Genomic DNA, 27,620 nt, shown 5'->3' with positions numbered 1-27,620 from the left:
TCTACCTCGAGATAGCAATTTTGAAGGTGTGGTCAAGAGCACGAGACATTCACAATTTCTAATACTGGAAGCACATGTCATCTCCCAACCACCATTGAGATTGATTCTCATCTTTTTATTGAGTCTGGCAGAACATCACAGCAGGGTTTTTAAAAATATTGAGACTGGTTATTCCATCCCTTTTATCTCTATCCCACCTACTCACCCTCCCTTCCCATCCCTCTTCAGGGACCCCTCTCACGAGTGCCTACTGCAACAGAAAGTAAACCACCTTATACATCTATGTACAGTAAAACCAATACAACCACAGTACAGAGGGAAAGGTTTTTACATGCATTACTTTCTAACACAGAAAATGACGGGCCCATCCTAAACCTAAGAAAACTCAACTCAACAGATTTGTCAAAACCCAATGTTTCAGAATGGTGACATAAGCAACTATAATTCCAGCATCAGAAAGGGGGGATTGGCTCTCTGCTGTCTACCTCCAGGACACATATTTCCATAAAACATAGATCCACCCATCACACAGAAGGTTCCTAAGGTTCACATTAGGAGAACAACACTTCCAATACAAAGTATTTCCCTTCAGACTGTCGACCGCCCCAAGGGTTTTCTCAAAAATCTTAGCAGTGGTGGGAGCACATCAATGCAGATATGGGATCATGATATTCCCAGATCTGGATGACTGTCTGATAAGGGCACCAACAGAATGCAAAGTAACAGAGGCCAATCAAAGCACAATAACCCTCTTCACGAACCTAGGGTTAGAAATAAACAAACAAAAATTGCCACTGATACCAGTCCACAGTAGCATACCATGGGTCTATGGCACCCAGGGGCCAATGCTTGCATTTGTGTCCATCCCCCACCTCATCCTCCCACATCATGCCTCCCCTTCCGTAGAGAATCGTGGGTTGCTTTTTTGGGCTTGTTCCAAGTGTCGGCAGCAGTTTGGCCAAGGCAAGTTACTGCCATTTTCGCTTGTTTTTGGGCCAATCACGTTCGTGAACTTTCGGCTTCCGGCACCACATTAGAACTAGAAATGCAAAATCCACCATCTTTGTTCAGGGCACTGGAACTGGAAATGCAAAATCCGCCATCTTTTTTCAGGGGCACCGGCATCTTTGTTCGGGATGCTGGAACCGGAAGTGCAAAATCCGCCATCTTTGTTCTGGAAAACAAATTGGGCTTGTTTTAGTCACATTTTTGGATGGGCCAGCAGCCCCCTTACCCCTGTTGGTATGCCACTGCCAGTCCAGAAACTAGAATTCATCTGGGTTTATCTCAACTTCCCAAAAGCTACAGCCTCGTTACCTCAACAACACTTCACCACGCTCGTCAGCTTAACGTCGATTGGTTACAGACAGCCCTCAAACATCAGCCAGAACATGCCTACAACTACTAGGACATGTGTCAGCAACAACATTTGCTGTCAAGCATGCCAGACTTCACATGAGATGTCTGCTGGTATAGCTATGAATAGTCTACGTGCCACACAGGTGCAGTCTCAACTGATGCCTCACAATGTCACACAAGGTAAAGGATCCTCTAAAATGGAAGACACGACCAAAGAACGTCTGTACAGGAGTTCCTTTTCTACAAAGGACTCCAACAATGACAGTCATCATGGATGCCTGCCTAATAGGCTGGGGAGCACATCTACTCAACAACATGTTGAGAGGTTTTGGGTGCCCTCTGACATTGATGGGAAGAATGCTATTGACTTAATGAACATTGGATCACGCCTAAAGGTATAAAAATAGCTTCAATTCAGTTTAAAATTGTACAAAATAGTTTCTAGGCATCACAGCAATAGGCTTTCCTATGTGTAATTAATTATTCAGACTGCAGATACATCAGGCAAATAGTCTAAAACAAATCAGATTATATTAAGTGATTTTCAATACCTTCTATAAAGATCAAAGCATAATTTTAGCCATATTGTGTTTTTCTGACAATTTGTAATGAAGCAATTAGCAATACTGGAGATGATAAACTTGAAATGTGAATGTCTAAAGTGGTATGATTTTTAGAAGTGGTGCGCATCCACAGCTCCTGCTGACTTCAATTAACTGAATTTGACTCTGTATCTAATTCAGAGGCAGTGCAGAGAATAGAGCACCAGATTATGAGCTCATGGTAACAGCTAAACAGATGTGTTGGTGCATTTGGACAGTTTGCAGCTTTTTCATAGCCTGTGGGTTCAATCATAGTTTTGAATATGAATTATAATAATCCAGACTGGAGCTCATGAAAATGTAGATCATTGTGGCCAAATCTGTGCATGATAGGACAATCTTTTGGCCAGTCACAAGTAGGTGTTTAGCTATTTAAGCATCCAAAAGGAGCCCAAGGCTGCTAGATTAATTTAACAATCTGAGGACAGTTGCCTTTAGTGGTGGGAAGTGCTAGTGAGTATCCAAATTCTTCAAGGGACTTCACTCTTCCTAGTAGTATCACCTTTCTCTTAATCCTAGATTCAGAATTACGATTAGCCAGCTGCTCCATGTGCTGTTTTCAGTAAAACATTGAGAAAAATAGAAGCTCTTGGAGCATAGGGTGACCAGATGTCCTGATTTTAAAAGGACAGTCCCGATATTCAGGGTTTTGTTTTATATAGGTGCCTATTACCACCCATCCCTGTCCTGATTCTTCACACTTGCTGTCTAGTCACCCTATTGGGGCAGGGACTCTTTTAGGTCACTGTTTGTACAGTGTCTAGCACAATGGAGTCCTTGTCTATGACTATGGTTCCTATGTGCTACGATAATACAAATTTAATAGTAGTGCTGTTTATGTATGACATGAAGTCGATATAGAACTGGATGTCTTTGTGCTGCCAGTACTTCAGGCAGTATCATCTTGAAACTCTTACCATGACACTATGTAGATATTGAATAACATGGGGGAGAGGATTGAGTCGGAGACTCTGTGAGGCAGGATTTGGAGGTAAACTATCATTTGTCCGTAACAACCCTCTGAGTTCAATCTAAGAGGATGGACCCATTTTCCATTCATCTTGTCCACCTTTTGGAGGTAGGACAGGAATATTTAGTGTTCAACATTATTAAATCTGCAGTGAGGTCCAGCAAGATGAGTTTGGGTACCTTGCCCTTGGCTGTGGACAGGAGAAAGTCACCCCCTGACAGCAACAAGTGCTCTCTGTGTCCTAGTCTAAAGCCTGAAGGAGAAGAAACTGGGATATTGACAGGCAATTGTATTTTTGCTAGATTCTTGATGAACTTGGTTAAAAAAGGGAGGCTAGACATTAAGTGGTTGGAAGTCATGGCTTCTTTAGCACTGGGTAGACTACTGTATGTTTTTACATGGATGACAGATTCCCCTTGTTACTAGGGGCCGCATGAGTTCTCTGCTGTCTTTTACGATCCTGGAAAGGCAAGTGTCACAGGTGGTGGCTCTGATTAGAATGAGTGTTTCCATAGCTACTATTTGCATGACTGGGCTGAAATCGGGAGAGGAGGGTTCTGTGGCTGGCTCGTTCCCCTCAGTGGCCCTGAGGCCTTCCCAGATGTGACAAATCTTCTTTATGAAATAAGATAGAACCTCTTGCGTGAAGGAATTGTGTTCCCAGATTGAATGGAATCTGTCTGGTTTACAAGCATTTTACAGTTAATTTAATTTTGATTTCTAAACATTGTTTCTTTACTTTCCCTACACATAGGATTATCTCTTAGCATGTCTGTCAAAACGAAAGTATTTTCTACTAAACCAGAAACATCTCTGATCTCCTGCCTTGCAGTATTGTCCTGAAGCAGTACATCTTATTTGCAGTATTTAAACTTCATGCTCATACCAAAAGTGTTAATTTAATCATGTATTTGTATAAAATTCAGTATCCTGTGTGTGACTCCACACATTCTGCAGAATGAGAATTTTTACCACAGATGCAAAATTTTTTTATTTGATTTTTTTTCCTTCCTCAAAATAATATGGTTTGCCATTTTAAATACTGGGACAACATGGTTGCAGATTTTCATGCTATTGTAATGTTTGTAGATGTTTCTAGACAATGAGATGTTTTTGTCACTATTATTGATATTTATATTTTTCTTTTAAACTGTCACTCAGAATGTTGGCATTTAACATTGGTTTATTATTTTTAATAATAATAATAATATAAACCTGATTGGTAATGCAACAGGTTAGATTTTTAGTGACATCTTGAATAGATAGAATATTAAATTCAAGATCTCCATTAGACTGTTTTGCTTTCAATCTGTCAGACAGAGTAATATAAGCTCTGAGTGCTACTGACTGACAGTAATTAACATAGCTTCCCAGCAGTTCAACTGTATTGTATTTTTAAACAACATACTGGATTCTCCCCTTTAATATGATTGAAATTTCCTTGTTATACAAATGACATAACAAAGCTACATATCAATCTCCAGTGTGCCATTGTATTTAGAAATGATTTCCACATTACTTTTGAGATTTATGATTCTATAATGTATAGGTATAATGATGCAGAATTACTATTATCTGTATTACAATAGTGCCCAAGGGAGACTATGCCCTCTTGTGCTAGACATAAAAGCATGATCCTTGCCTCCCAAATTCTTATAATCTAAGAAGATAAGTGACATATGGAGAGTGAGGGAGATGGATACAATTAAATATATACTGTTTTTATATGTACACTATATGCTTCTTAGAAAACTTCTCATTTATGCCTGACTTGAACTGGGGTGCCAAGCAACTGAGCATGTGTTTGATGTCTGTACACCTTCTGGTACAGAAAACTGAAATTCCACAGAAGAGTCACCTACATAAAATGGCAATTGGGCACTTCACACCGATAGCTGTTGGTGTGACATCAGAAACATGAGAGTGAAGTTCGAGTGGTTCAATATTACCTAAATCAAAAGTTAGAATTATAGCCTAGTAATTGGGGGTGATAATATGTAATTAATCTTTTTGTTTAATGTCTGGAACCTGTTTTATTTCTATATTTTCAAATGGGAAGAGGTAAAAGTCTTGATGGTGTTCAAGATTTCTGATGGCTATAGTTGTTTGGTGCATAGTTCTTAGTTGCCATGGTTTGTAATTTAGTATTGTTTATAATGACACCGCATTTACATAACATTCTCATGTGCTTTAGATTGACTAGAATTGTTTCACCGGTTGCAGTTGTGCAGCTTAGATTTAAAAAAGGCAATTATTCTGGAGCAGTGACACTCTACAATGTTCCGCCCTACCAATCCCTGTTTACTTCCAATAATCTATATTCATGAGAGTTCCTTTGTGTGACAGAGAAGCAGATGTACTAATAAGATGCTGGAACGTCTCCCCATTTCCTCCATGCCTTGCAACAGAAACACTGACATCTGCACATGAAAGCAGGGAATTTTTCCAGACACCATTCTACTCTGCAGATGGCGCAGACTTACTGATGCTCTATGGAAGAAGAGAAGACACAGGTTTAACCCTTCTGCCAGATTGTTAATGGCACCAAAAAGGCTGAGTTCAAGATGTCTAACTAAAATAATTAAATTGGCTTGAACGCCCACCCAGAAACCTGTGGAAATTAAACACACCTTTTTTGGATACCCTTAACAGGCAGAACTTCACCACTGGAGAGACTATGCGTAGCCGAATAAATCTTTATTCGGAGAAAGGGAACACCGTCATGAACCTGGGAAATCATGGCAACAGAACATATATGCAAATTAAGAGTGAAATGCTCCCTCCACACACACACACAGCCTAACTTTAGCAATAGTTCATCAACTTCCTTTTCTCACCAGCCAGTAAGACTGTTCACAGTCACTTGGCCATATTAAGTCACCCATCCACCACACCCCACTCATGTTTTGGATCAGTGAGTAGCAGTAGTCCAAGTGCCTCTGCAGATCTGCCTCCAGTCCTAAGGGAGGTGTTTTTCCTGAAGGCAAAAATCACCTGACCCAGCTTAGCAATTCAGCTTTGTTAAGGTGATGAGTGGGCAGAGCCTCACCAGAGCCTTCTCAGCTGTCTATCCTCTGTGCTTCTTCTCAACAAGGAGATCTCAGTCTGCATTATCTCTCTTGCTGCAGAGTCGCTATATGAAGGTAAGGCAAGAGCACTTAGGATCTTGGGTTCTTGGAAATGAGCTCATTCCTTTCTCTGGGAGCACAGTAATGCCCAAAATCCAAGTTCATGGTGTCACCATAAAACTACAAGTGTCCCTCAAAGAATTATGGGTAAGTACCATATGCAAATGAAATTCTCTGTGGCAGCACTTTTTCCTTCTGGGGATTCTGGCCTTAAGGTTACACAAGCAAGTCTTCATTCTCATGCCAGAAATCTCTTCTCTGCTCTATTGTGAACAATTTCAGCATCTAATATTGTGGAGGCAATGATGGTAGAATTCACCAGTCACCACCTTGCAGAGTTCAGTGGAGGATTCTGATTTGGAAGAAGGCTGCAGACCACAAAGAGAATTCTCAGCATGGATTTTAGAGAAGAAAGAATCTGTCATAGAACACAGTAGAGCTCTTCTTCCTCATTCATACTATGCAAGACAAAGATGTGTACCTTAAAAGGACCTACTCAATAAAAGGGAAAATTCACGCACACCCTTGTAAGAGGAAGCACAGTGGATGGTTTAGTTGTCTAATCATGAGGTTTGAAACATCTAGACTCTTCGAGACCACAAGCTTGAGTTCTGACATGGATGAAAAATCCCTTCATCCTCCCAATGGAGATCAAACTGAGTTCCATGCAGTTTCCTGTGTGGAAGGGTTCACAGAATGCAGTCTAGTGAAATGGCTATGCGGGAATGCATAGGGCAAGTATTCTTCTGAAAAGTGGTGGCACTGAGTTCTTTCTCTGAGGAGGAATTTAAATTTCTCAGTGACTTTGGTCCACCAGAAGGAAGTTTCTTAATTAAAAATTTTCAAAGGCTCATGTGGGAGCCCATGAAAGGGCCTAACCAGCCCACAAAGAAATGCCTATCTACTCTGAAGGAACTGAGCAGAGAATCTGAGCTTCAGAAAAGGGACATAAAAACATTGGCCAACCCAGAGGCTGTAGTGGGTAGACAAGCCCTTGTGACCTGTTGAAATTGTGAACTGTTGCATTACAATTTTTACGTCTGCACTGCACCACTATTTGCCGCACCATTTGCCGCACAGTTCACCAGCTTTTGGAGGGGTTATGTTACACACTAGAATTAAGTCTAACAGGAAAAAGGGAGTCTTTTTGGTTGTAAGCCTAAAGCATCTGGCAGCTAAGAAGCAAAGAGTCCAGCTCTGCCACACAAGTACAGTGTGCTGGTTTGGGCAGGAGGCATGCAGTCGCCTACCGCGGGGGCCCCCAGGTTCTGGCCTGCGCAGGGGTACTGGGTTACAACATGCAGCTGGGAGCATCCTGTGCCTCCTGTCCCTGCTGTACATCATGAAGGGCCAGCTGGGCGCCCCCAGGCTGCGCGGGTGAGGCCGCCCTGTCCAAGCTGGCGTCAGCCTGCGGGTCTGGAGCTGGAGAGCCGGGCGCCGCACAGCAGGGAAGTGGCGAGGGTGGGGGCACGGGTAAGTGTGGAGGTGAGGTACGGCGGAGCCTGGCCAGAGCTGGGGGACGGTGGAGCCCGGTGGGTAAATGCGAGGGGGGGAGGCGTTGGGTAAGTGTACGGGGACGATGGCGGTAAATGCAGGGGGCGGCAGGTAAGTGCAAGGGGCTCGGTGTGTAAGTGCGGGGGTAGCGGGTGGTGGAGCCTGGCCAGAGCCAGGTATCGTGCGGGGTTGGGGGGGCAGGTAAGTGCAGGGGCAGGGTCTGGTGCCACACGGCGGGTAAGTGCGGGGAGGGGTGGCGGGTAAGCGCAGGAGGGGGCTTCGGAGCCCAGCCAAAGCCGCTCTGCTGCTCTGCACTGGAGGAGGTAAAAGGCATGTTCCCCCCACCCAGTAGGTACAGACCCCCCTTCCCCCGGCAGCTGGGAGGTGGCGCCGTCTTGTGCGAGCCGGGGGTCCCTCCTACTCTGCACGGGGGGGCGGGGCATGTGAAACGGGGGGGTTCCCAAATGCAAGTTTGGCCCCTGGGTGCGGGAGACCCAAGGTATGCCACTGGAGTTTGGGCTAGGGGCCCACACCCCCCTAGGGACGGCCCTGCGCAAGAAGACTCAGAAGTGCAAAAAGTAAATAAATAAATAAAAAATAATAGAAAATGGTATAATGTATAATAATACATTAAAGACAAGGCCATTATGCCTTTTACTGCAACCATAGTAACATCTGGTAGAGTGAAAACCATGAAGAGGCACTTCAGGTGAAACCTTGAGACCCTAGGAGTACAGTTTCTAAAAAAGGTTGAAAACCCCTGATATAATGTATATAGGGCCATAGCGGCACACACATATAATCCAAAATTACTATATACTGTATAAAATTAAATATATATATACACACACACACTCTTCTGTATACAAGATGAAATCTTCTCTCCACTGACATCAATGGGTAGTTTTCCTTCTCTTTACACACTCTCTTATATCCCTCCTCCCTATTTTAAGTTTGGAGTAGAACTATAAATCCAAGCAAAAGCCAGCACACAACATTTAGTACTTAATTACAACATACACTTTATCACTGTTGCATAGTGTTTCTGTGTGCTGCTAATAACTGCTGGGTTTCTCTGGATATGGCTGTATTTCAATAGTGTTGATGAACTGACTCCTTGTTATTGCATCTCTGTCAAGAGTACATCATGTATTCCTAATGCATCCGTTGCTGTAGTATTTCAGCGCCAAATACACAAATTAAGGATAGAACTAACTTTTTTCCTAATGGGACCTTATTCTCCACCTCTCTGACTATTCTCCTTTTTCTCGGGGTTTCAGGAAGGTCACAATTATTTGTTATCTATAAAGTGCTTTTGAAAGTCCTGGAAGACAAGGACCAGTATAACACTCAGATACCACAGCAGTGGGCATGGTATAAGAACCTAGGTGGATAGATAATGCAGACAATCAAATATAAGATGTCTGTCTGATTTTCATGCATTTCTTCCAGTTAACCAGCAGTAACACATTGTGATTCTTTTTACCCCAGCCATTTAACACTCATCAGTTGCAGCATGACCAGGAAGCATTCATGCTAAATCTGAACAAATTTGCTGTAACTTTTCCGTATTGTTGCATTGCAGAGCCAATGGCATAAAGCAGCTGGAATGTAGCAGATATATCCTCCTCTGTCCTGTTTTGAGTTACCAAACGCCTATACCACAGGAGGCAAACACACTGTATTGTTACATATTTTCTGTTTACAGTAAATATTTCTGATCTACTGAAGTAGATGCAGATTGTTCTGGCCTCATCTGACAATGGTGCACTGAAAAAATGCCACTATAGAGTGGCTGTGCTTTGCTAATTTCTGATGGTCTTTTCTCCTTTCTATTAAGTTTGCCTCAGACTTGTCTGTGAGAGTAGAAAATAAATGTCAGTATTTAAGGAGTGTCTCAATTGAGTGTTCTTTAATAGAAAAAGAAGAATGCAGAGAATTAAATGTAAATAGAAAACCAAGAGATACCTTTGTTTCTGAGTGAGCATAATCCATATCTTATTTACTGTATATTTAAAGAAGCAAAGAATTTTATGAATTTGTGTTGTAGAGTTAATTTGTTCAAGAATTAAAATTTTCAACCCTCTTTACTTGTGACACAACTCATTTATAAAAAAATGCTCCATATAATTTTCAAATGTTAAAAACCAGAAAGCATTCCAATTCATTTCAAGGCCCATTTTAGGGGTCTCAAAGATCTTTAACATTCATTGTACCCTATTCTCAAAATTGTACATGATTTGTGATTAAGTATGTAGGCAAGTGTTGGTGATGAATTTAAGTGAAATGAGAGAGATAGTTCAGTAGTTTATAATTAAGCATGTGCCTGAGCTAGACACCCCTAATGTTTAGTCATGTTTGGATCAGAAGCTGAATTCTGTAGCGTGGATCTGACTATGCTTATATCAGAAGCAACTTTTTTATGGAAAATGTATATACAGTACTGAGGGTTCAGTGTACTGTTTCAAATGCTTCAGCATTCTAGTTTTTTATTATATGTTTTTTTCTGAGTTGACCAAGACTTCTGAAGAACCCAACATATGTTCAATTGACATTTAAAAAAAATGCCCCTTTTTTTCCTTCTTCACTTGTACATTCATTGAGGAAAAGCTAGAGTTATTTCTGATTTACTAACCCATAACTAAATCTCTCTACTCAGAATGAATTCTTACCAATAAGATCTAGTTCATACAAGTTCTCAGTGACACAAACAAGCCAAATCTATGTACTGCCACAACAAACCAAATCCATAACATAGTCAGCCAGTCTTTGCTGCACAGGTAGAGTACACCACTCTGATGTATTTTTCCATCGTTACCCTTCACTGGGAAGGAAAGTGACTGATGTGTTCAGTTTCAAATAGTTCTTGTCAACACTCCTTGGGGTTTTGGAAATGTCATCCCTTCTTTCCTGTAAGAGATGCGTGGATAATAGTGAAGAGCAGATGCTGCTGGTAGAAGAGAGGCAAGATTTGATTCATTCTGTGGATGCTAGGAGGTATTGCAGCAGTAAGCGAGATGGCTCAGCAAACTATAACTGCAGAAAGGAGGAGAGAGAATGTCAAGCAACCCACGAGAGTTTGGATTATTTACCTTCACACAGCAGAGTTTACAAAAAGTGGCTACAGGAGAAAACATACAGGTAACAACATCCCAAATATGTACTGTCCTATTTCTTCTAGATCACAGGCAACTTGGTTTAACTCTGATTAGCACCAAACTATAGGGAAACAACTAAATTGAAGTGTGTAGGTCTTCTTAGAGAGTAAGTTTGTTCAATTGTGGAAATTGGGGTGAGAGGGAAGTCTCTTTACTGATGTGTGCACCTTCTCATTGTAGTTTCTGAGTGCCCCACAAATACTGATGAATTCATCTTTGTAACACACTCCAGAGAGAGAGAGAAAAGTATTATCCCCATTTTACAGCTGGGGTCTGAGGCACAAAGTAAATTACTTATCTAAGGTCACACAAGAAGTTTAAGCTTGCCCCTTGGGAAAGCTGCCTAGAAGGATAGGGGTCAATAAGTTAAGTAGATACTAGAATCATCAGATAGAAAGTTCTTTTATTTGTGGAGTTGGGGAGGCAGAGTGGTCTTGTGGCTCATGCCTTGGACTGGACATCAGAAAACCCGAATTTTGTTTTAGTTCTAGCTGTATAGACATACCCCATTCCCTTGTGCATCTGTCCTAAAACAATTTCTTATGCCTTTTTCTCTAGCCCATAAGATGGCGGGAGTCTACATATTCTATCTCCCAGGGGTTCTCAGAGACTGAGTTCACTAATGTTCACAAAGTGCACTGAGCTAATAAGATGGAAAGTGCTACTGAACTGCAAAGCATTATTTAAAAATCAATACAGTGAATTTAGTGCTTGTGAAAGATGCTCACAAAAAGAAGGGGTAAAGAAATTAGTGGCTATTCATTTATTTCATTATTTAAGAAAATGTTTTCACATAATCATAGCCAAGAGGGAGGCAACTGGGCAACTAACTTTTTATTTAATGTCATTTCCTGGAAATGCTTATATCTTTGATCCTGACAAATTGACTGAGCATACAGATAGTATAACCAATTGTTCAATTTGTACAATTTGGAAGGAAAAAGTGTGTTAAAGACTTTCCAAGGGATTTGGGGGTATCCTCAGGGGAAATTGCTTGCAAATATCTGATCTTGGTATATTCTAAAGCCAAAAGTGTCCTCTCTAGAAATGTTTTATGAGCCCAAGAAATAAGTAATAGCTGTCAGGATGGTTTAGTGGTAAATGTTGCCTTATTCTAACCAGGAATTATTTATATAGCAATGGATGTGCTTTGTACTTAAGGGATATATAAAGTGGAGGCAAAGGCATAATTTTATATCATTTATGCTCTGTGTCAATACATTATTTAAAACTGGCGAAAAAACAGTAAAACTTTTAAGGCCATTATGATAGACAGAGAGAGCCACAGCTGCCATTCAATACATACTACTAATTGATACCCTTCTATAGCACTTTGCTTCTTCTGAGAGCAAACATTAACTCAGATGAACATGGGACTGATGGCTGAGTAATATCTGCCTTATTAGCTCTCAAATAACTAAATTGCAGGATTTCAGCAAACCTTATTTAGTGTCGGGCTCTGCCTGGGCCTTCCTCCTGGAGGGAGATTATAGTGCCAGCAGACCCCTATGGTTGTGTATCTGTGAGATATAAGCACCTTTTCCCACTAAGTTATTGGTAAAAATCTTGCTCAAGGTGGTAGTGTCCTAAAGTTGATTTTACTATGTGATGCCTCTTAGGTGACTGCTCTGAAATGAGTTGGTGATCTCAGATCAAATCCACTGCAAAAATTTTCACTACAGTTGATGCTTATTGTCAGTCCCTGTTGATACTGGACACTTAGTGATCAGTGTGAATACCAGTGAAACACGGTACGCCGAATTTGCAGATCAGTAAGGTTTAATGTGCAAGGTTTTTCTATAGATATACTAGTTGAATAAGCAGTTACTCAGAAGGCTGTATACAAGAACGGCTTTCTTCAGGGGCCCCACCAAGGAATCAGTAGATCTTCTGGTCTGACCAGCAGCACCTCCTGCAGAGTCACTCCTTTGTCTTGGTGGTAACTTCTTATACCCTTCCATAATCAGCTTTCACCCAATTACCTCTCTATTCATTTTCATATATGCTAATTACCTACATTGGGTTTTCACCATTGACTACATTCCATTCTCACCATGATAATGGGATCGTCAAAACAATATCTGGTGATAGGAGGGCAGTGTAAAAATATGCCCCCACACGTTTAGGATAACTTGTGGTTCCCATCATCATTATCTATGTGCAGCTGCAAGCATACATGTTGTGTGTTTCGTCTGATTATGTGCCGTGGTATGCAGAAACTGAGATATTTGCAAGGTTACTCAATAGTCCTATTCATCTCTGCCAGCTGGAAGATGTCATGCTACAGGAGTCAAAAAAGCCAAGCAAGCAACTGAAGCTGTGCTAGGCCTGTAGGACAGTGGTCAGGCAACTCAAATTGCACTGGGCTTCCAACAGTCCCTGCGTCTCTCTGCAGAGACCAAGTACTACATAGACATGAAAAGACTGCCCGTCCTTCAAGTCAGGGATGGGGCAGGGTGGGGATATGACCAATGCCAATAGAACAGCTGTAGCATGGTGGTGGGAAACAGAAGACTTCAGCCGCCAGGGTTTTCAGTCTGGCCACCTCCCTGAGTACTAAATTCATTAGAGAGGGGGGAAAGCACCTTGCATATTTTTGGTGCTCCAATACAGAAATACTATATTTTGGTGCACCCGTGTGTGTGTTGCATATATTCTAATATATATATTTGAAGTAGGACTATCTAGCTCCTTAGCCAAATGGAACTGATTCCGAATGGCAGGTGGTTCTCTGTGAGTATTTGTAATCTCCTGCTTAATATACTAGGTTTGTGTGTTTTGGCCTCTCTTGCAGTCATAGATAATAATCAAAACAACACACAGTGAAGCATACCTGTTTGCTAGAGGCAATTTGACAAACCAGCTTGAGATCACTGCAAAAGGACTAATGTTACTTTTCCATCTATAGAGCTGACTGGGATCGATGGCTGTTAATGGGACTAATTGGAATAGGAGTAGGAATGCTGGGATTCCTGACACATCAGATAATTGACTATCTCATCAAACTGAAATGGGAAGTGGTGGAAAAATACCTGCAGGTGAGCATAAGAAAAATAAATTGGCCCCTCCTTTTACTTTGTTCTGATTGGTAGTAAAACACCACAGACATGAAGTTTTTACCCACCTACTCTACTGCCATCTTCGGTCAGTGATTCTTTTGCTGAAGAATTTCTTCCTAAAGGCTTGAATGAAGTGTCTGCTGACTCATTGGGAAATACAATAGCTGACATTCAGTACATGATAAGCAGTTGGCTTTGCAAGGTTTCGGCATATACAGCAAATACGATCATAACAAACTCTACTGGACTGATCTTGCACAACTGAAAAGAGAATGAAGCCCAGTTTTTCTAGAAAGTGGTTTCCATCAATCAATATCCCAAAAGACGTCTATTTTCTATTAACCAAAAAAAATTAAAAGATTTTCCTACATGTTATGAAAATGTAACACTTCATGTCAGTTACTATATGCCCCTGTATCAAATTATGGGCCCCATTCTACAAATTATGGCACCCACTCACATGAGTAATCACACTGCCAATGTGATTTATTGCATGAGTAAGGATAGCTGATTTGAGAGTCAGATTTGCATCCAAATTTTAATACATTGTGTCTTGAAATTGGAACTAAATATGTACATGTCTTTGGTAGAAGATGGACCTAAAATTCACCTGCATGACTAATAATACAAAAGAAGCTAGAAGGGGGCCTTGGATGCCTATGCTTCAGGTTTATACAGGTTCAACACTTTGGAACCACGTACCAATCCTGGTAGAGTTAACTCAGGCTCAGTCTTTCTAAGGTAGATGAATTTAGTACCTTGCAGTTTATTGTATCCTTTTTTGGGGGGGAGAAGGTGGTGAGGAGTTTACCTGATGGCTGAGAAAAGAAGGAAGCTGGTTGTGAGAACTTGGCAGGCCCACAGTTCAGAGGTTCATAATAGGAAAGGAGCTTTGCCAGCTTGAGTAGAAAAAGGTAGACATTCTAGGCTGGACTCAGATATCTGAGCACAATGACCATAGGTATGGATGGGTGTTCAGTTATCAGTGATGAGCATGGTATGAATACGTAACTTGTTTGTTGGATGTCTCATGAGAAGTCAGGACTTTGGAATAATGCTTCTAAAGCCTTCTCAGGTGAAGGGAGTCTTAAGCACTTCAGAAGAATGCAGAGGTGGACTTGATATCTGCAGGAAATGGGGGATGAGATGGTCAGTGTACTTCTGAGATATAAGAACAATTAGAAATTGGTTCCAGTAGTATGACCTATATGATGCTCAGAGTGCTAGTCTGCCAAGAAACCACAGTTTGTCCCTAAGGCATTACAACAGTTATAGTAGTGGACCACAAAATTTCCAATGTGTGTGTCACTGATGCAAAGCAGTAGGCAGAACTCAGCCCACTATCCTTGTGGTGTAGGTGGTGTTGTATTACAGTAGTGCCAGAGACCACAATAAGATCAGGAGGATTTTGTGCTGGTTGCAGTACAAACAAGTATTGAGAGGGTTCCTGCAATAAAGACCTCACAACCTAAATTCGTCCTCCAATTACAGAGCAGCTGATTCAGTTCTGTGTATCTTGCCTTCCTGTTTTGCTGCTCTGTACAGTACAGTAGACAAAAGACCCGACATGAGGTGCAGACAGGAAGACTGAGGTGGCCTGCTGCACCACTATGGTTTTGGAAACAAAGGGGACAACTTTGACTTGCATGCACAGTGAATCAAAGCCCAGCAGTCTGGAATTTTATAAAGTACGTGGGCGTTGATGTGTTTGTTTGGAGTTCTGGAGAAAGCTTGACCGTGGTTAATCCAAACACAAACAAACCAAAAAACCTTGGCTGACTGAAACATGAGTATAAGAGGGAGCTATCTAGATGAATGTACGGCTAGCATTACTGGGTAAAATATAAAGAGTTAATTACGGTAATGGATTCAGGTCCCAATTCAAGAAAGTGTCTCCATCCAGTATATCGTGTAAGTACATACTCGAGTCCCATTGACTCCATTCCTCAAGTTCTGTCCTGATTTCGGGCCTTCAGTGAACACTAAAATACACTTTACTACTTTGTATGGGTATGGGCAAATTGGTTTGGAAAACTAAGAGCCACTTTGAACCTTTGCCCTTATCTAAAACCCAGACTCAACTCCATATTTTTGAAGAGTCTGCAACACTTGTTTCTTTCTTTCTGATTTTCATTCTTGTGTGCTGTAAATTGCAGGACTTGGTACAGCTGGTTATGTAATAGAATGGACAAATGAACAGAAATATGCAGTAGTTCCATAGGTTGTAAGTAAGAAGAAAAATTCAGAGACTGACCACATGGTCATTTTTCTGAGGCTTGGGTGGATGATACACCAATGTCAACTTAGACAAAAACAGCATTTGTATCTCTAAATCTATATCATTATCTGATGTTGGCAGTACATATAATTGTGTTCTATATCATTGCTGATGCTAATAAATTATTTGTAAAACTGGCAGAACGGCAACTTCCACATGACCTGGATTTGCATACTTGGGTCAGGACTGGCCATGATTATTGTATCTTCAGGGCTTGTGGTGGTAAGTATGTCTTTTCCTCAACTACTGTAAAATATCAATGGAGTTCTGAGAGATGGAGGTGGTTGGCTTAATTATAGGAAAGGAGTTTTAGAGCTTATACACTGTGTAGTCCTCACTGGGAAACAGGCTGTGGCCAACACAGGTCTATAATGCTGAGATCAGAAAAATCCCTTGCTTTGTTTGCATTTTTTTTGTGGTAGTGCTTTCAAGTCTACTGTAATTAAGGTTGTCACCATTTCCCATGATTTTTGTTTTACAGGCTACGTAGGGTAGTCCTGAGATTGATATCCAGTCTGAGAAACAAATTTAGCCCCTGTGAGCACATTCAATACCTATGGAAGTCTCAGGCAAATTAAGTGGTGGTGTAAATGGTTATGTAAGTTACACTTCAGAAGTATGTTGGTCATAAAACGGATACAAGTAGCAAATTAGAGTAACTTGCACAGATTTGGGGCATTTAATAGGGGCCTGATCCTAATATAAAGACTCACATTGACTTCAAATGGGGTTTGGATCAGATCTCTGTGTAAAATGGGTGTAATTTACATTTCCAGTTCTTCTTTGAGGCTCCAGCTCCTCTACCAGACTGCAAAGCCAATGCAGAATGCCTGTCTCCCATCTACCATTTTACTGGGTTCAATTTAATCATGAGAAAGCAGTTATTTGTCTAATGGGGGGCGAGAGGGGAGGGAGAAAAATCAACATTTAATTGAACTTTCCAAAAAGCTAAGGAGAGGGTATATGTTTGATGTTACATATCTATTCACTTAATACAGAAGTCTTGAGCTATGTCGGAGGAGGAACTGAAAGAATGGATGACTTGACAGAACAAGTAACTAAGTTCTGAGAGAAGTTATGAACTGTTCTTGAGTGTAGCAATGTAAGCTGCAATTATTAGCTGCAGGTGGATCTGAATTCATGTATTTGGAAATCATCTTTGACTCTTTCTTTTTACAGTTCTTTTGTCCAGCAGGTGCACCGTATGGGCTTCCAGAAGTCATTGGGTTTCTGAATGGTGCTTCTATTCGACACATTTTTAATATCAAGACTTTTTTGGGGACGTTTATCTCTTGTGTGCTGGCTGTAGCTTCTGGGCTCTTCTGTGGACCGGAAGGCCCTATGATTCATTTGGGGTAAGAAACACCATGCAAGAGTTTAAACTGTCAGGGCCTGATTGTCCATTGCTTTACATCTTGTATAAGCATTTACACCTGTGCAAAGTGGGTGTAAAACACTCAAATCGGAATTGTTCTCTCCCACGAGTGGTGGTGTTGTTTTACACCCACTTCGCACAGATGTAAATAACTGTGCAAGGTGCAAAAGAGTGGAAAAATAAGGATACTCATATTCCCTAGATTACAAAGAAGACAACACTGCCTGTTATAGTCAACAGTAATCACAGAATTGGTCAGAACTGCTTCTCTTTGCAATCCCCATAGGATAGTAGATTGCAAGTAGGAATGGAGCTGCACTTTAGTGAAATCCCAATGTGGTGTCATCTTTATATTTGGAAAAATAATATCAGAATATACTCTTGCTGAAAGAAATATTCGGTTTATTTTTTTTCCTAATTAAATAAAAACAAACAAACAAAAATCCTCCTAGTCCTTTAGCTGGGTCCGTGGGAGAGGAATCCTCTCCTTTTATTTCCTCTTTTTGGGCCAGAGCCTGCCACACTCACTTAGCAGTTTCATGAGTAGAGGTGATAAAATCAGGCTTTTTCTGCTTATGTAGTACATTTCTTTTTTTGGCTGACTTATTGTTTTATTTTATTTTTTCTTGTCAAATATTTATCCTGAAGGTTTGCTCTCCTCATCTCAGGTGGGGAAAAAAGGGAGGGGGTGTTGCCTTATATATTAAAAATGTATACACTAGGACTGAGGTTAAGATGGAAATAGGAGACAGACTTGTTGAAAGTCTCTGTGTAAGGATAAAAAGGATAAAAAATGAGGGTAATGTCATGGTAGGGGTCTAATACAGACCACCAAACAAGGAAAAAGAGGTGGATGAGGCTTTTTTTTAAACAACTAACAAAATCATCCAAAGCACAGGACTTGGTGGTGATGGGAGACTTCAACTACTCAGATATGTGTTGGGAATAACATAGCAAGGCACAGACTATCCAACAAGTTCTTGGAATGCATTGGAGACAATTTTTTATTTCAGAAAGTGGAGAAAGCTACTAGGGGAGAGGCTATTCTAGATTTGATTTTGACAAATGGGAAGGAACTGGTTAAGAATTTGAAAGTGGAAGGCAGTTTGGGTGAAAGCAATCACAAAATGATAGAGTTCATGATTCTAAGGAATGGTAGGAGGGAAAACAGCAAAAGAAAGACAATGGATTTCAAGAAGGCAGACTTTAGCAAACACAGGGAGTTGGTAGGTAAGATCCCATGGGAAGCGAATCTAAGAGGAAAACCAATTGAAGATAGTTGGCAGTTTTTCAAAGAGACATTATTAAGGGCACAAGAGCAAATTGTCCCATTGCTAAGTAAGATAGGAAGTATGGCAAGAGACCATCCTGGCTTAACCAGGAGATCATAAGTGATCTAAAAGTCAAAAAAGAGTCCTACAAAAAGTGGAAACTAGGTCAAAGAATAAAGGATGAATATAAACAAATAACACAAGTATGTAGGGACAAAATTAGAAAGGCCAACTCACAAAACGAGATTAAACTAGCTAGAGACATAAAGGGTAACAAGAAAACATTCCACAAATGCATTAGAAGCAAGAGGAAGACCAAGGACAGGGTAGGCCCATTACTCAATGAGGGGGGAAAAACAATAACAGAAAATGCGAAAATGGCAGGGGTGGTAAACAACTTCTTTGTGTCGGTTTTCACCAAGAAGGTTGGTGGCAATTGGACGTCTAACATAGTGAATGCCAGTGAAAATGAGACAGGATCAGAAGCTAACATAGGGAAAGAACAAGTTAAAAATTACTTAGACAAGTTAGATGTCTTCAAGTCACCAGGGCCTGATGAGGAGATATCTGAGCCATTAGTGATTATCTTTGAAAAGTCTTGGAAGACAGAGAGATTCTAGAAGACTGGAAAAGGGCAAATATAGTGCCCGTCTACAAAAAGGGAAATAAGGACAACCCAGGGAATTACAGACTAGTAGCTTAACTTCTGTACCCAGAAAGATAATGAAGCAAATAATTAAGCAATCAATTTGCAAACATCTGGAAGATAATAAGGTAATAAGTAACAGTCAGCATGGATTTGTCAAGAACAAATCATGTCAAACCAACTTGATAGCTTTCTTTGACAGGGTAACAAGCCTTGTGGATGTGGGGGAGGTGGTAAAAGTGGTATATCTTGACTTTAGTAAGGCTTTTGATACTGTCCCACATGACCTTCTCTTAAACAAACTAGGGAAATACAACCTAGATGGAACTACTATAAGGTGGGTGCAAAACTGGTTGGAAAACCATTCCCAGAGAGTAGTTATCAATGGTTCACAGTCATACTGGAAGGGCATAATGAGTGGGGTTCCTCAGGGATCAGTTCTGGGTCCGATTCTGTTCAATATTTTCATCAATGATTTAGATAATGGCATAGAGAGTACATTTATTAAGTTTGCAGAAGCTGGGAGGGGTTGCAAGTGCTTTGGAGGATAGGATTATAATTCAGAATGATCTGGACAAACTAGAGAATTGGTCTGAAGTAAATAGGATGAAATTCAATAAGGACAAATGCAAAGTACTCCATGTAGGAAGGAACAATCAGTTGCACATGTACAAAATGGGAAATGACTGCCTAGGAAGGAGTACTGCAGAAAGGAATCTGGGGGACATAGTGGACCACAAGCTAAATATCAGTCAACAGTGTAATGCTGTTGCAAAAAAAGCGAACACGATTCTGGGATGTATTAGCAGGAGTGTTTTAAGTAAGACACGAGTAGAAATTCTTCTGCTCTACTCCGTGCTGATTAGGCCTCAGCTGGAGTATTGTGTCCAGTTCTGGGCACCACATTTCAGGAAAGATGTGGACAAATTGGATAAAGTCCAGAGAAGAGCAACAAAAATGATTAAAGGTCTAGCAAACATGACCTATGAGGCAAGACTGAAAGAATTGGGTTTGTTTAGCCTGGAGAAGAGAAGACTGAGAGGGGACATGATAGCTTTCAAGTACATAAAAGTTTGTTACAAGGAGGAGGGAGAAAAATTGTTCTTCTTGGCCTCTGAGGACAGGACAAGAAGCAATGGGCTTAAACTGTAGCAAGGGAGGTTTAGTTTGGACATTAGGAAAAAATTCCTAACTGTCAGGGTGGTTAATCACTGGAATAAATTACCTAAGAAGGTTGTGGAATCTCCATCACTGTAGATTTTTAAGAGCAGGTTAGACAAACACCTGTCAGGGATGGTCTAAATATTACTTAGTCCTGCCATGAGTGCAGGGGACTGGACTAGATGACCTCTCGAGGTCCCTTCCAGCCCTTTGATTCTGTTATCTCCACCATACCCCTTTCCTCCACTCCTTATTCTTTTACTTGCATGTAGGTGCAGCAGCCCTCAAGGATGATTCAGGTTTTCAAAAATAAGAGAGCCAGGTCTAGTCAGAGACAACCACAACATTTCAGACAATGATTACCAAGACCTAGCTCTCCCTTTAGGTTTTTTTTGTTTGCTTTACTTTCAGACTTTTGTCTCCAGGCGCTCAGTGACTCCAGCTGTGATTCCCTTCCCCCGTCTGTGTTTAGTTTTGTAATAGTGATGCATGATCCAAAAAAAGTAATAACATTTCCATAAAGAAAGTCAGCACAGTATTAACTTAGTGCCTTAAAATAGTGGAATTAAGCACTAATTTAATTGAATTTATTTTTTTTAAATCCAATTTTTATTGTACATCAACACACACAATTTTGTTAGTCTTACAAAACTGTACAAAGAATATAAATGTTTTCATGATTTTGAATACATTTCAGTGAAGACTGTTTCCTTGGATTTAAATGTAACCCTGAAGCATTGTCTGAGATATGGTGTAGTAAATGAAAACACTATGCATCTTCCACTGGGAGTGGGTCTGTGTTGATCTCAATGGTCATTAAACTGAAAATGGATGATTGAAATGATGGACTTATAATCCGTCGTATGTAGTGTAGTTGTAGTCGTGTCAGTCTCAGGATATTAGAGATAAGCCCTTTGAACCACACAGAGCTCTTCTTCAGATCTGAAGTAATCTTTACTCTGGAGACCTGAAGAAGAGCACTGTGTAGCTCAAAAACTTCTCTCTTTCACCAACAGAAATTGGTCCAATAAAAGATATTACCTCACCCACCTTGTCTCTCTCTATAGTCCATCATGTCAGTACTCTTGGGCAGATGTTAACATGCAGTTTATCTAAGGAGCCTTTAAAGCAGTGGTCCCAAACTGGGGGGCATGCCCACCTAGGGGAGCACAGAGGAACGTTCAAGGAGCCCGGCGGAGCCTAGACCAGTCCCCACAGGGGGCAAGAGAGAGTGCTACCCAGCCCCACTCTGGCTCCAGCCCAGGCCCCTCCAGCTCTGGCCCCAACCATGGCCCCCACCCTGAGTGCAGCCCCTGGCTCCCAGCCCTGTCTCCCAACTGCTGTTCCCAGGGTGGGAGGGTGTGTGACCAAAGAAGTTTGGGAACCTCTGCTTTAGAGTCTTTCTTCACATTGCACATTGTGACATGCCTTTTTAATCTCTGAATTATTAATTTAGAAGCCTTTAATAGCCTCCTTCCTTGTGTCCGCAGGACTTTGCATATTGAAAAGCTAATGTGTTCTGCAGTCCCATGTTACACTTGTGGAAGTCCATCAATTATATGTGAATAACACATTAAAAATAACACTAACTTTTATATCATTATTTTAGGGCAATAATAGGGTGTGGCCTGACCCAGTTCACGTCAGACACGCTGGGAATTCATCTGCCCTTCTTCACCAGGTTTTGGAACTCAGCTGATAAGTATGTAATTGATAAAATGTAATTGTCAAAAAGTCTTCTAAGACACTGTTACCATGTGCTGACTCTCAAACCAGATGGATTGAGGGGTTAATAAAAAATTTAGGGACTAATAGAATCTTGCACAGAGATGGAGTGGTTGATCTAATAAGATTCTAGTCATCTCTGATATTTGTGATTTCTTAGATGGAAAGTAAATCCCTGAGTATGGGGCTGTGAATGAGACTAGGAGATATTCCTGACCCGCTCCATCAGAAAGTAATTTCTTCCTCCCTTCATGATTTCCATAGCTGAGCTGTGCTGGGCTCTGGCAAATGTAGAGCCATAATTAAGGCCTAATTCTTCATTGCCTTGCACCTCATGTTATCATTCACATCTTTACAAAGAGAGTTTAAAATATTAGACTTTTGAATTTAGATTTGTCTAAAATAATACAGCATTAAGATACTTATATATTGAGTTAAAACCTTTTTTCTTTGTTCTTGGCTATCCTGAAGATTCCACAGCTTCAGTTCAAGCTCCACAATGTGCATAGGAGACACAGGCTTGTTTCCTTTTTTCCACTGTAAAATGATAGACTGTTCATATTTCTTTTTAATTTGAATCTTCTCTGCTAATGAATGCCTATGGGCTGGATTCTGCAAGCCTGCTTTTGTAAATACTCCCACTGAAGTCAATGGGATTACTTGCATGAGTAAGGATTTTCAGGGACAGGCTCCATCTTCTGGATATTGCTCATTAGCTCATGAAAGTACATTAAAAAAAGCCCCATACTGTACTGGTTTTTTTTGGTTTCCAAGGCAAGGGCGAAGCAGGAAAAAGCCCTCATTTATAAAAAGAAAAAGCCATTGTGAACTGTCTGTGGCTCAAAGGATAATCAGACGGTACAGCTTGTAAAATATGCGATATATTTTGTCTTTAACCTTCATCTTCAGTTAGTGAAATAAATCTGAGACATGACTGTTAAGCAAACTATTACTCATGGAAGAAATTAGTGATTGTTGTAAGAGGAGCAGCAAAATATTTTGATTTTGTTTCGTAATAATACAATATAAGATAATTAGAGAATAAATGACTTATAGAGGCAGGAAAACTTCTGGGAGAAATATGTTGTCTAGAAATCCTGTTTATACAGAAAGGATTAACTGAATAGCAAGCAAGCACAGCTTAGCTTCCCTCTTCCTTGTTGTTGTCTTTCTGGGATGTGCGATGAGAAACATGCTAACTCCTCTCTGGTGTATTTTTGGAGCAGTAAATAGGTTTGTTACCCTCTCTAGAGTCTTTTAAAGTAACGTTATTGCTTCACAGATGTAGCAACAGTGGGGTAAGTATTCAAGCATCATGTAACCCTTACTCCATTAGGCAGCACTAGTTGATGTGTATGAGAGTATGTCTACATGGCAATAAAAAAGCCTTCAGCACTGAGTCTCAGAGCCTGGATCAGCTGACTTGGGATTGCAGGGCTTGGGTTGTGAGGCTGAAAATTGCAGTGTAGACATTTCTGCTCAGGCTGGAGCCTGAGCTGTGAGACCTTCTCCCCCTTGCAAATTTTCAGTGCCCAGGCTTTAGCCCCAGCCAGAATGTCTACACTGCGATATTTAGTTCTGCAGCCCAAGTCCCGCAAGCCTGAGCTGGCTGAACTGGGTCAGCTGCGGCCATGTTGCAGGCTTTTTATTTCAGTGTAAATGTACCTTGAGAAGCCTGAGTTCATAGATTAAGGTGATACTGACCTGATCTGTGGCATTGTATGTGTTACGGAAACTGGATCGGATGTGAGTAATTAGTGGTGTCCAAGTGCAGCTCTTGTGAAGATGTAAATGGAATGGGTGTCACTCTGCCTCTGAGAACAATTTCAATATGCAGTTATTCACAAAAAAAAAAAAACAAAAAAAAAAAACCTATGGTAAAAGAAGGCTAAGTTTCCAAAGTCAAGCAGTCAAAAGTTAGGAAATGTCAGACTTCAGGTTGCCTGTGGAGCCTTAATTTCAGCCCCTTGTGCATATATATTATGATATGGTCCTTAGTGATGTGGTCACAGACTATTTTTTCCATCGGACCTCTGCATCATTCAGTGTGCGGGATGGACAGTGCTCACTGAATGAGGAGCAATTCAATATTTTGTTTTCTCCTTGTTTATGTGGTCCCCGGCCTTATTTACTGCATGCCAGAAAGGCCAGAAGGGACCATTAGATCATCTAGTTTGACCTCCTGTATCTATCTGGCCATTACATTTCAACCTTGTTCTGAGAAACAGCTGAACCGTTTCAATTGAAAATATATAGAAAATTTCAGCCTGACCAGATACCCAACATGGGAAATTTCATCCCAGAAGTTCAATAAAGCTATAAGCAAATAAAAACAGGGTCTTTCAGTGTTGAGCAAACTTAACTATAGGTGTCACTATCTATAATACAGGCAGTGCTCTGAGGAATCAAGAAATCAGTCAGCATTCAAACCATCTGAGTTTCTAATGCAGTGCACTAGGAGAGAGAAGTTCACTGGGGACAGGATCAAAAAAGAGAAAAGTTAATAGAAAAATCAATCAGTTAACCATCAACACATCCCCTGCTGCCCAATTCTGAGGCCCCTGAGGCCTTAGAGTATGACCCTCGTAGAGTTACTAGCATATGGATGCGCAGTTAACAGCTCTGAGTTATGCTTATCTTTGGGCTCACTTGACCCCTCTTTTGGCATCCAAGTTTGACATGGACCTTTGAGTGCTTGGCGGTGGATTGAAATCTGTTCACTTCTCCTAAGCTGCCAAACAGCCACTAGTTATTACTGTTGTTGTGCATGAGGTTTGAATTTAGAACCTGGAAGTGAAAATCTCTATAGCCCAAAAACAATGCCCTGAACCATCCAGTTCCCCTATCTTCAGTCTTTTAAAATCTATTTGTTTTAACAATAAATAGGCAAAGTTTTTTTTACCGTTGCTCGAGTTTTCTAAACATACAAGTCTTAAAGCATGTCTTGTTGTGCCCCACAGTTTCCTGATGAATAATTTTTCTCCATGTTGTAGGAGGAATTTCATTACAGCTGGAGCAGGAGCAGGAATAGCCTCGGTATTCCGTGCTCCGGTGGGTGGACTCTTGTTCACCCTGGAAGAGGTGGCCTCTTTCTGGGACATCAGACTGGCCTGGCAAACTTTCTTCTGCTGCTTGATGGCTGCCTTCACTACAGATTTACTCTCTTCATCTCTTTCTGGGTTTGTTTACAGAGGTCACTTTGGGTTTTTCAAAGCAGAGAAAAGAATTTTATTTTGGGTATGTACCAAATAGACTATTTTTGAATAAAAATATAGCTCATGGATTTATTATTTATATGGCAAATACCCATATCTTTTTGGGCCTGTGAGAGAATCTGGGAAAAGATAATGTTTGGCCCTGTTTTCCCTGGGAGGGATCTTGAAAAGCATAAATGGGAAATTAGCCTGTGAAGATTAAAAATAGCTTTATGGTCTGCTTTTAAATCTTTGGGAGTCTAACAGCAATTGACATTGATGGGGGACCTCTTCTCCTGCCCTGCCACACCCTGTACCAGTTAACTGCAAAGGCTCACATATGCACATTAAATGACTATCTCTGGCAACATTATCCTTTCTGATGAAGCACATAGTGATACAGTCTTAGGCTTTGTCTGAACTGGGAAAAGAGGTGTGTGTTCTTACCATGTGTTCATAACAAGTGGTAACTAAGGTAAATCCTTAGTGACGATGAAGCAGTTTGTAGTTTTAACTCTATTGACAAGTCATAGTAAACCCTAGGCTCCACCCTGATGCTGGTGCTAGCCAATGAAATCTCCAAAGTGAGTGAGGTTGACAAAGAAGGGGGAGGGACCAGCCCAGCCAGGAGATGCACTACATTTTAAGCTGCACTTCCCTGTTGTCACCTTATCTTAGAGGTAAATTTTCATCCCTGTGCAGTGACACCTCTGGGCAGGTGTGTGTGTGGGGGGGATTGCAATTTCCAACTTTCCTTGATGTGACTGTGACCCATATAGCTAAACTTTCTTTCAGGACCATTTTCTGTATGCAGTTTTTTTTTCATAAGCAACTTCTTAAAGTCTCCTCCCACCTATCCAACATAATTTTGTTCAACCATAAGTTAAAGAGCAAACTCTTTTAGGCAGCTGAATTTTGCTATCTGCATGAGTGGAAGCTTAGATAGATTTGACTCTAGTTAATTGAACTGTTACAATATTTGCTGAGCTGGCATTAGAGTGAAACAATGCCAAGGGCAACCTTGTTGATTTCTGCATGTGGTTTCCCCTTAAGAGCTCAGAGTCAGAGTGGGAACTGCATTCCTGGTAATTAATAGAAAATGTTTAGCTCTTAATATAACAGAACAATTAGTTCCAAAGCCCTTTTTCTTCCCCCTGGGGATGCTTGCACAGAGCTGAGGTTATTAGTTGGCCAACAGCTTGCAGTGTTTTGGCTGGGACTTTCAAAGGCGCCCAGGGAGTTAGCTGCCCAATTTCCACTAAACTAGGAATTGGGCATATAGCTCCTTTTATTAGGCTTCTTTGCAAATCCCGGCCTCAGCTGTTACCAGAGAACAATATGAGGTGCCCTGGGATATACAGGAAACATATCAGAGAAATGTGAGATGTTGGGGGCAAAGATACCTTTTTGCATAACATTGATATTAATGTCCATCATTGTCAACCTGCTGGGGCCAAAATCTGTGATATTTTGTTTTTTAAATTGGATGACATTCAAAACATAGGATACATTGGAAAAATAGCAGAGTATTTAGAGAACAATAGACAGGGATATTTTGGTGGTGGGTTAACACTTGGCTCACCTAAGTCTTGAATGGCTTCCTGGAAAGCTCTCTTTGTTGCTGTTTACCAGGATGTTTCATTTTGTTGCCTGTAAACGGGTACAAATACAAAGAAAAATAAATAATACTTGGAAGCCACAAATATTGATTTACATGCTGAAAGATATTGTTGAACATGCCAGGTTATGACATTCCAAAAAAATATGATCAAACAAATTTCCCACCTCCACAAATTTTGTTTGATCTTAGAAAAAATATACAGCCACAGACATGAAACTCTGTCATTTCCTTTGTTTATCAAAAGCAGCATGTATAAAAAAAATAGCTGTCAATCTTTGCTCAAGTACAGTTGAGGATTTGGGTCTCTATTCTGCAAAATGCTGAGTGAGTTCCCAATGCCTTCAAGCAGAGATAAGAGCACTCAAAACCCCATAGAACTGCATGGTGTTGGCCAGATTTCAGATCCACTGGACACTCTGTGTGAGGAAGTTTGCACAGAACAATTTCGCTTGCCTCTACACAGTGCTTAGCAATGTGTCTTCTTCATCGTGAACAATTGTCCCCCATCCTAGAAGAAGACTCTTTGCAAATGTTACTGCAAAAATACTACTCTTTGTTTCTGAGGGGGTTGTAAAACCC

The 27,620-nt window shown here is 40.8% G+C and overlaps 1 protein-coding gene across 1 annotated transcript in view; it reads left to right on the top strand.

Moving 5' to 3' along the window:
• The first annotated feature begins 10,446 nt into the window (after positions 1-10,446).
• LOC137156871 (chloride channel protein C-like) overlaps positions 10,447-27,620 on the top strand; it is a 94,809-nt gene continuing 77,635 nt past the window's right edge. The window contains exons 1-6 of the mRNA XM_067553877.1: positions 10,447-10,694; positions 13,620-13,749; positions 16,190-16,270; positions 17,228-17,403; positions 22,111-22,203; positions 25,220-25,463. Coding sequence (XP_067409978.1) covers positions 10,447-10,694; positions 13,620-13,749; positions 16,190-16,270; positions 17,228-17,403; positions 22,111-22,203; positions 25,220-25,463 — 972 coding nt within the window. The remainder of the gene's footprint in view (positions 10,695-13,619; positions 13,750-16,189; positions 16,271-17,227; positions 17,404-22,110; positions 22,204-25,219; positions 25,464-27,620) is intronic.

The sequence above is a fragment of the Emydura macquarii genome, unplaced genomic scaffold (assembly GCF_026122565.2).
Source record: "Emydura macquarii macquarii isolate MOO-44397 ecotype Brisbane River unplaced genomic scaffold, CSIRO-AGI_Emac_v2 contig_1477, whole genome shotgun sequence".
In the NCBI taxonomy this organism is placed as follows: domain Eukaryota; kingdom Metazoa; phylum Chordata; order Testudines; family Chelidae; genus Emydura; species Emydura macquarii.
This window is presented reverse-complemented; position numbering and strand designations above follow the sequence as displayed.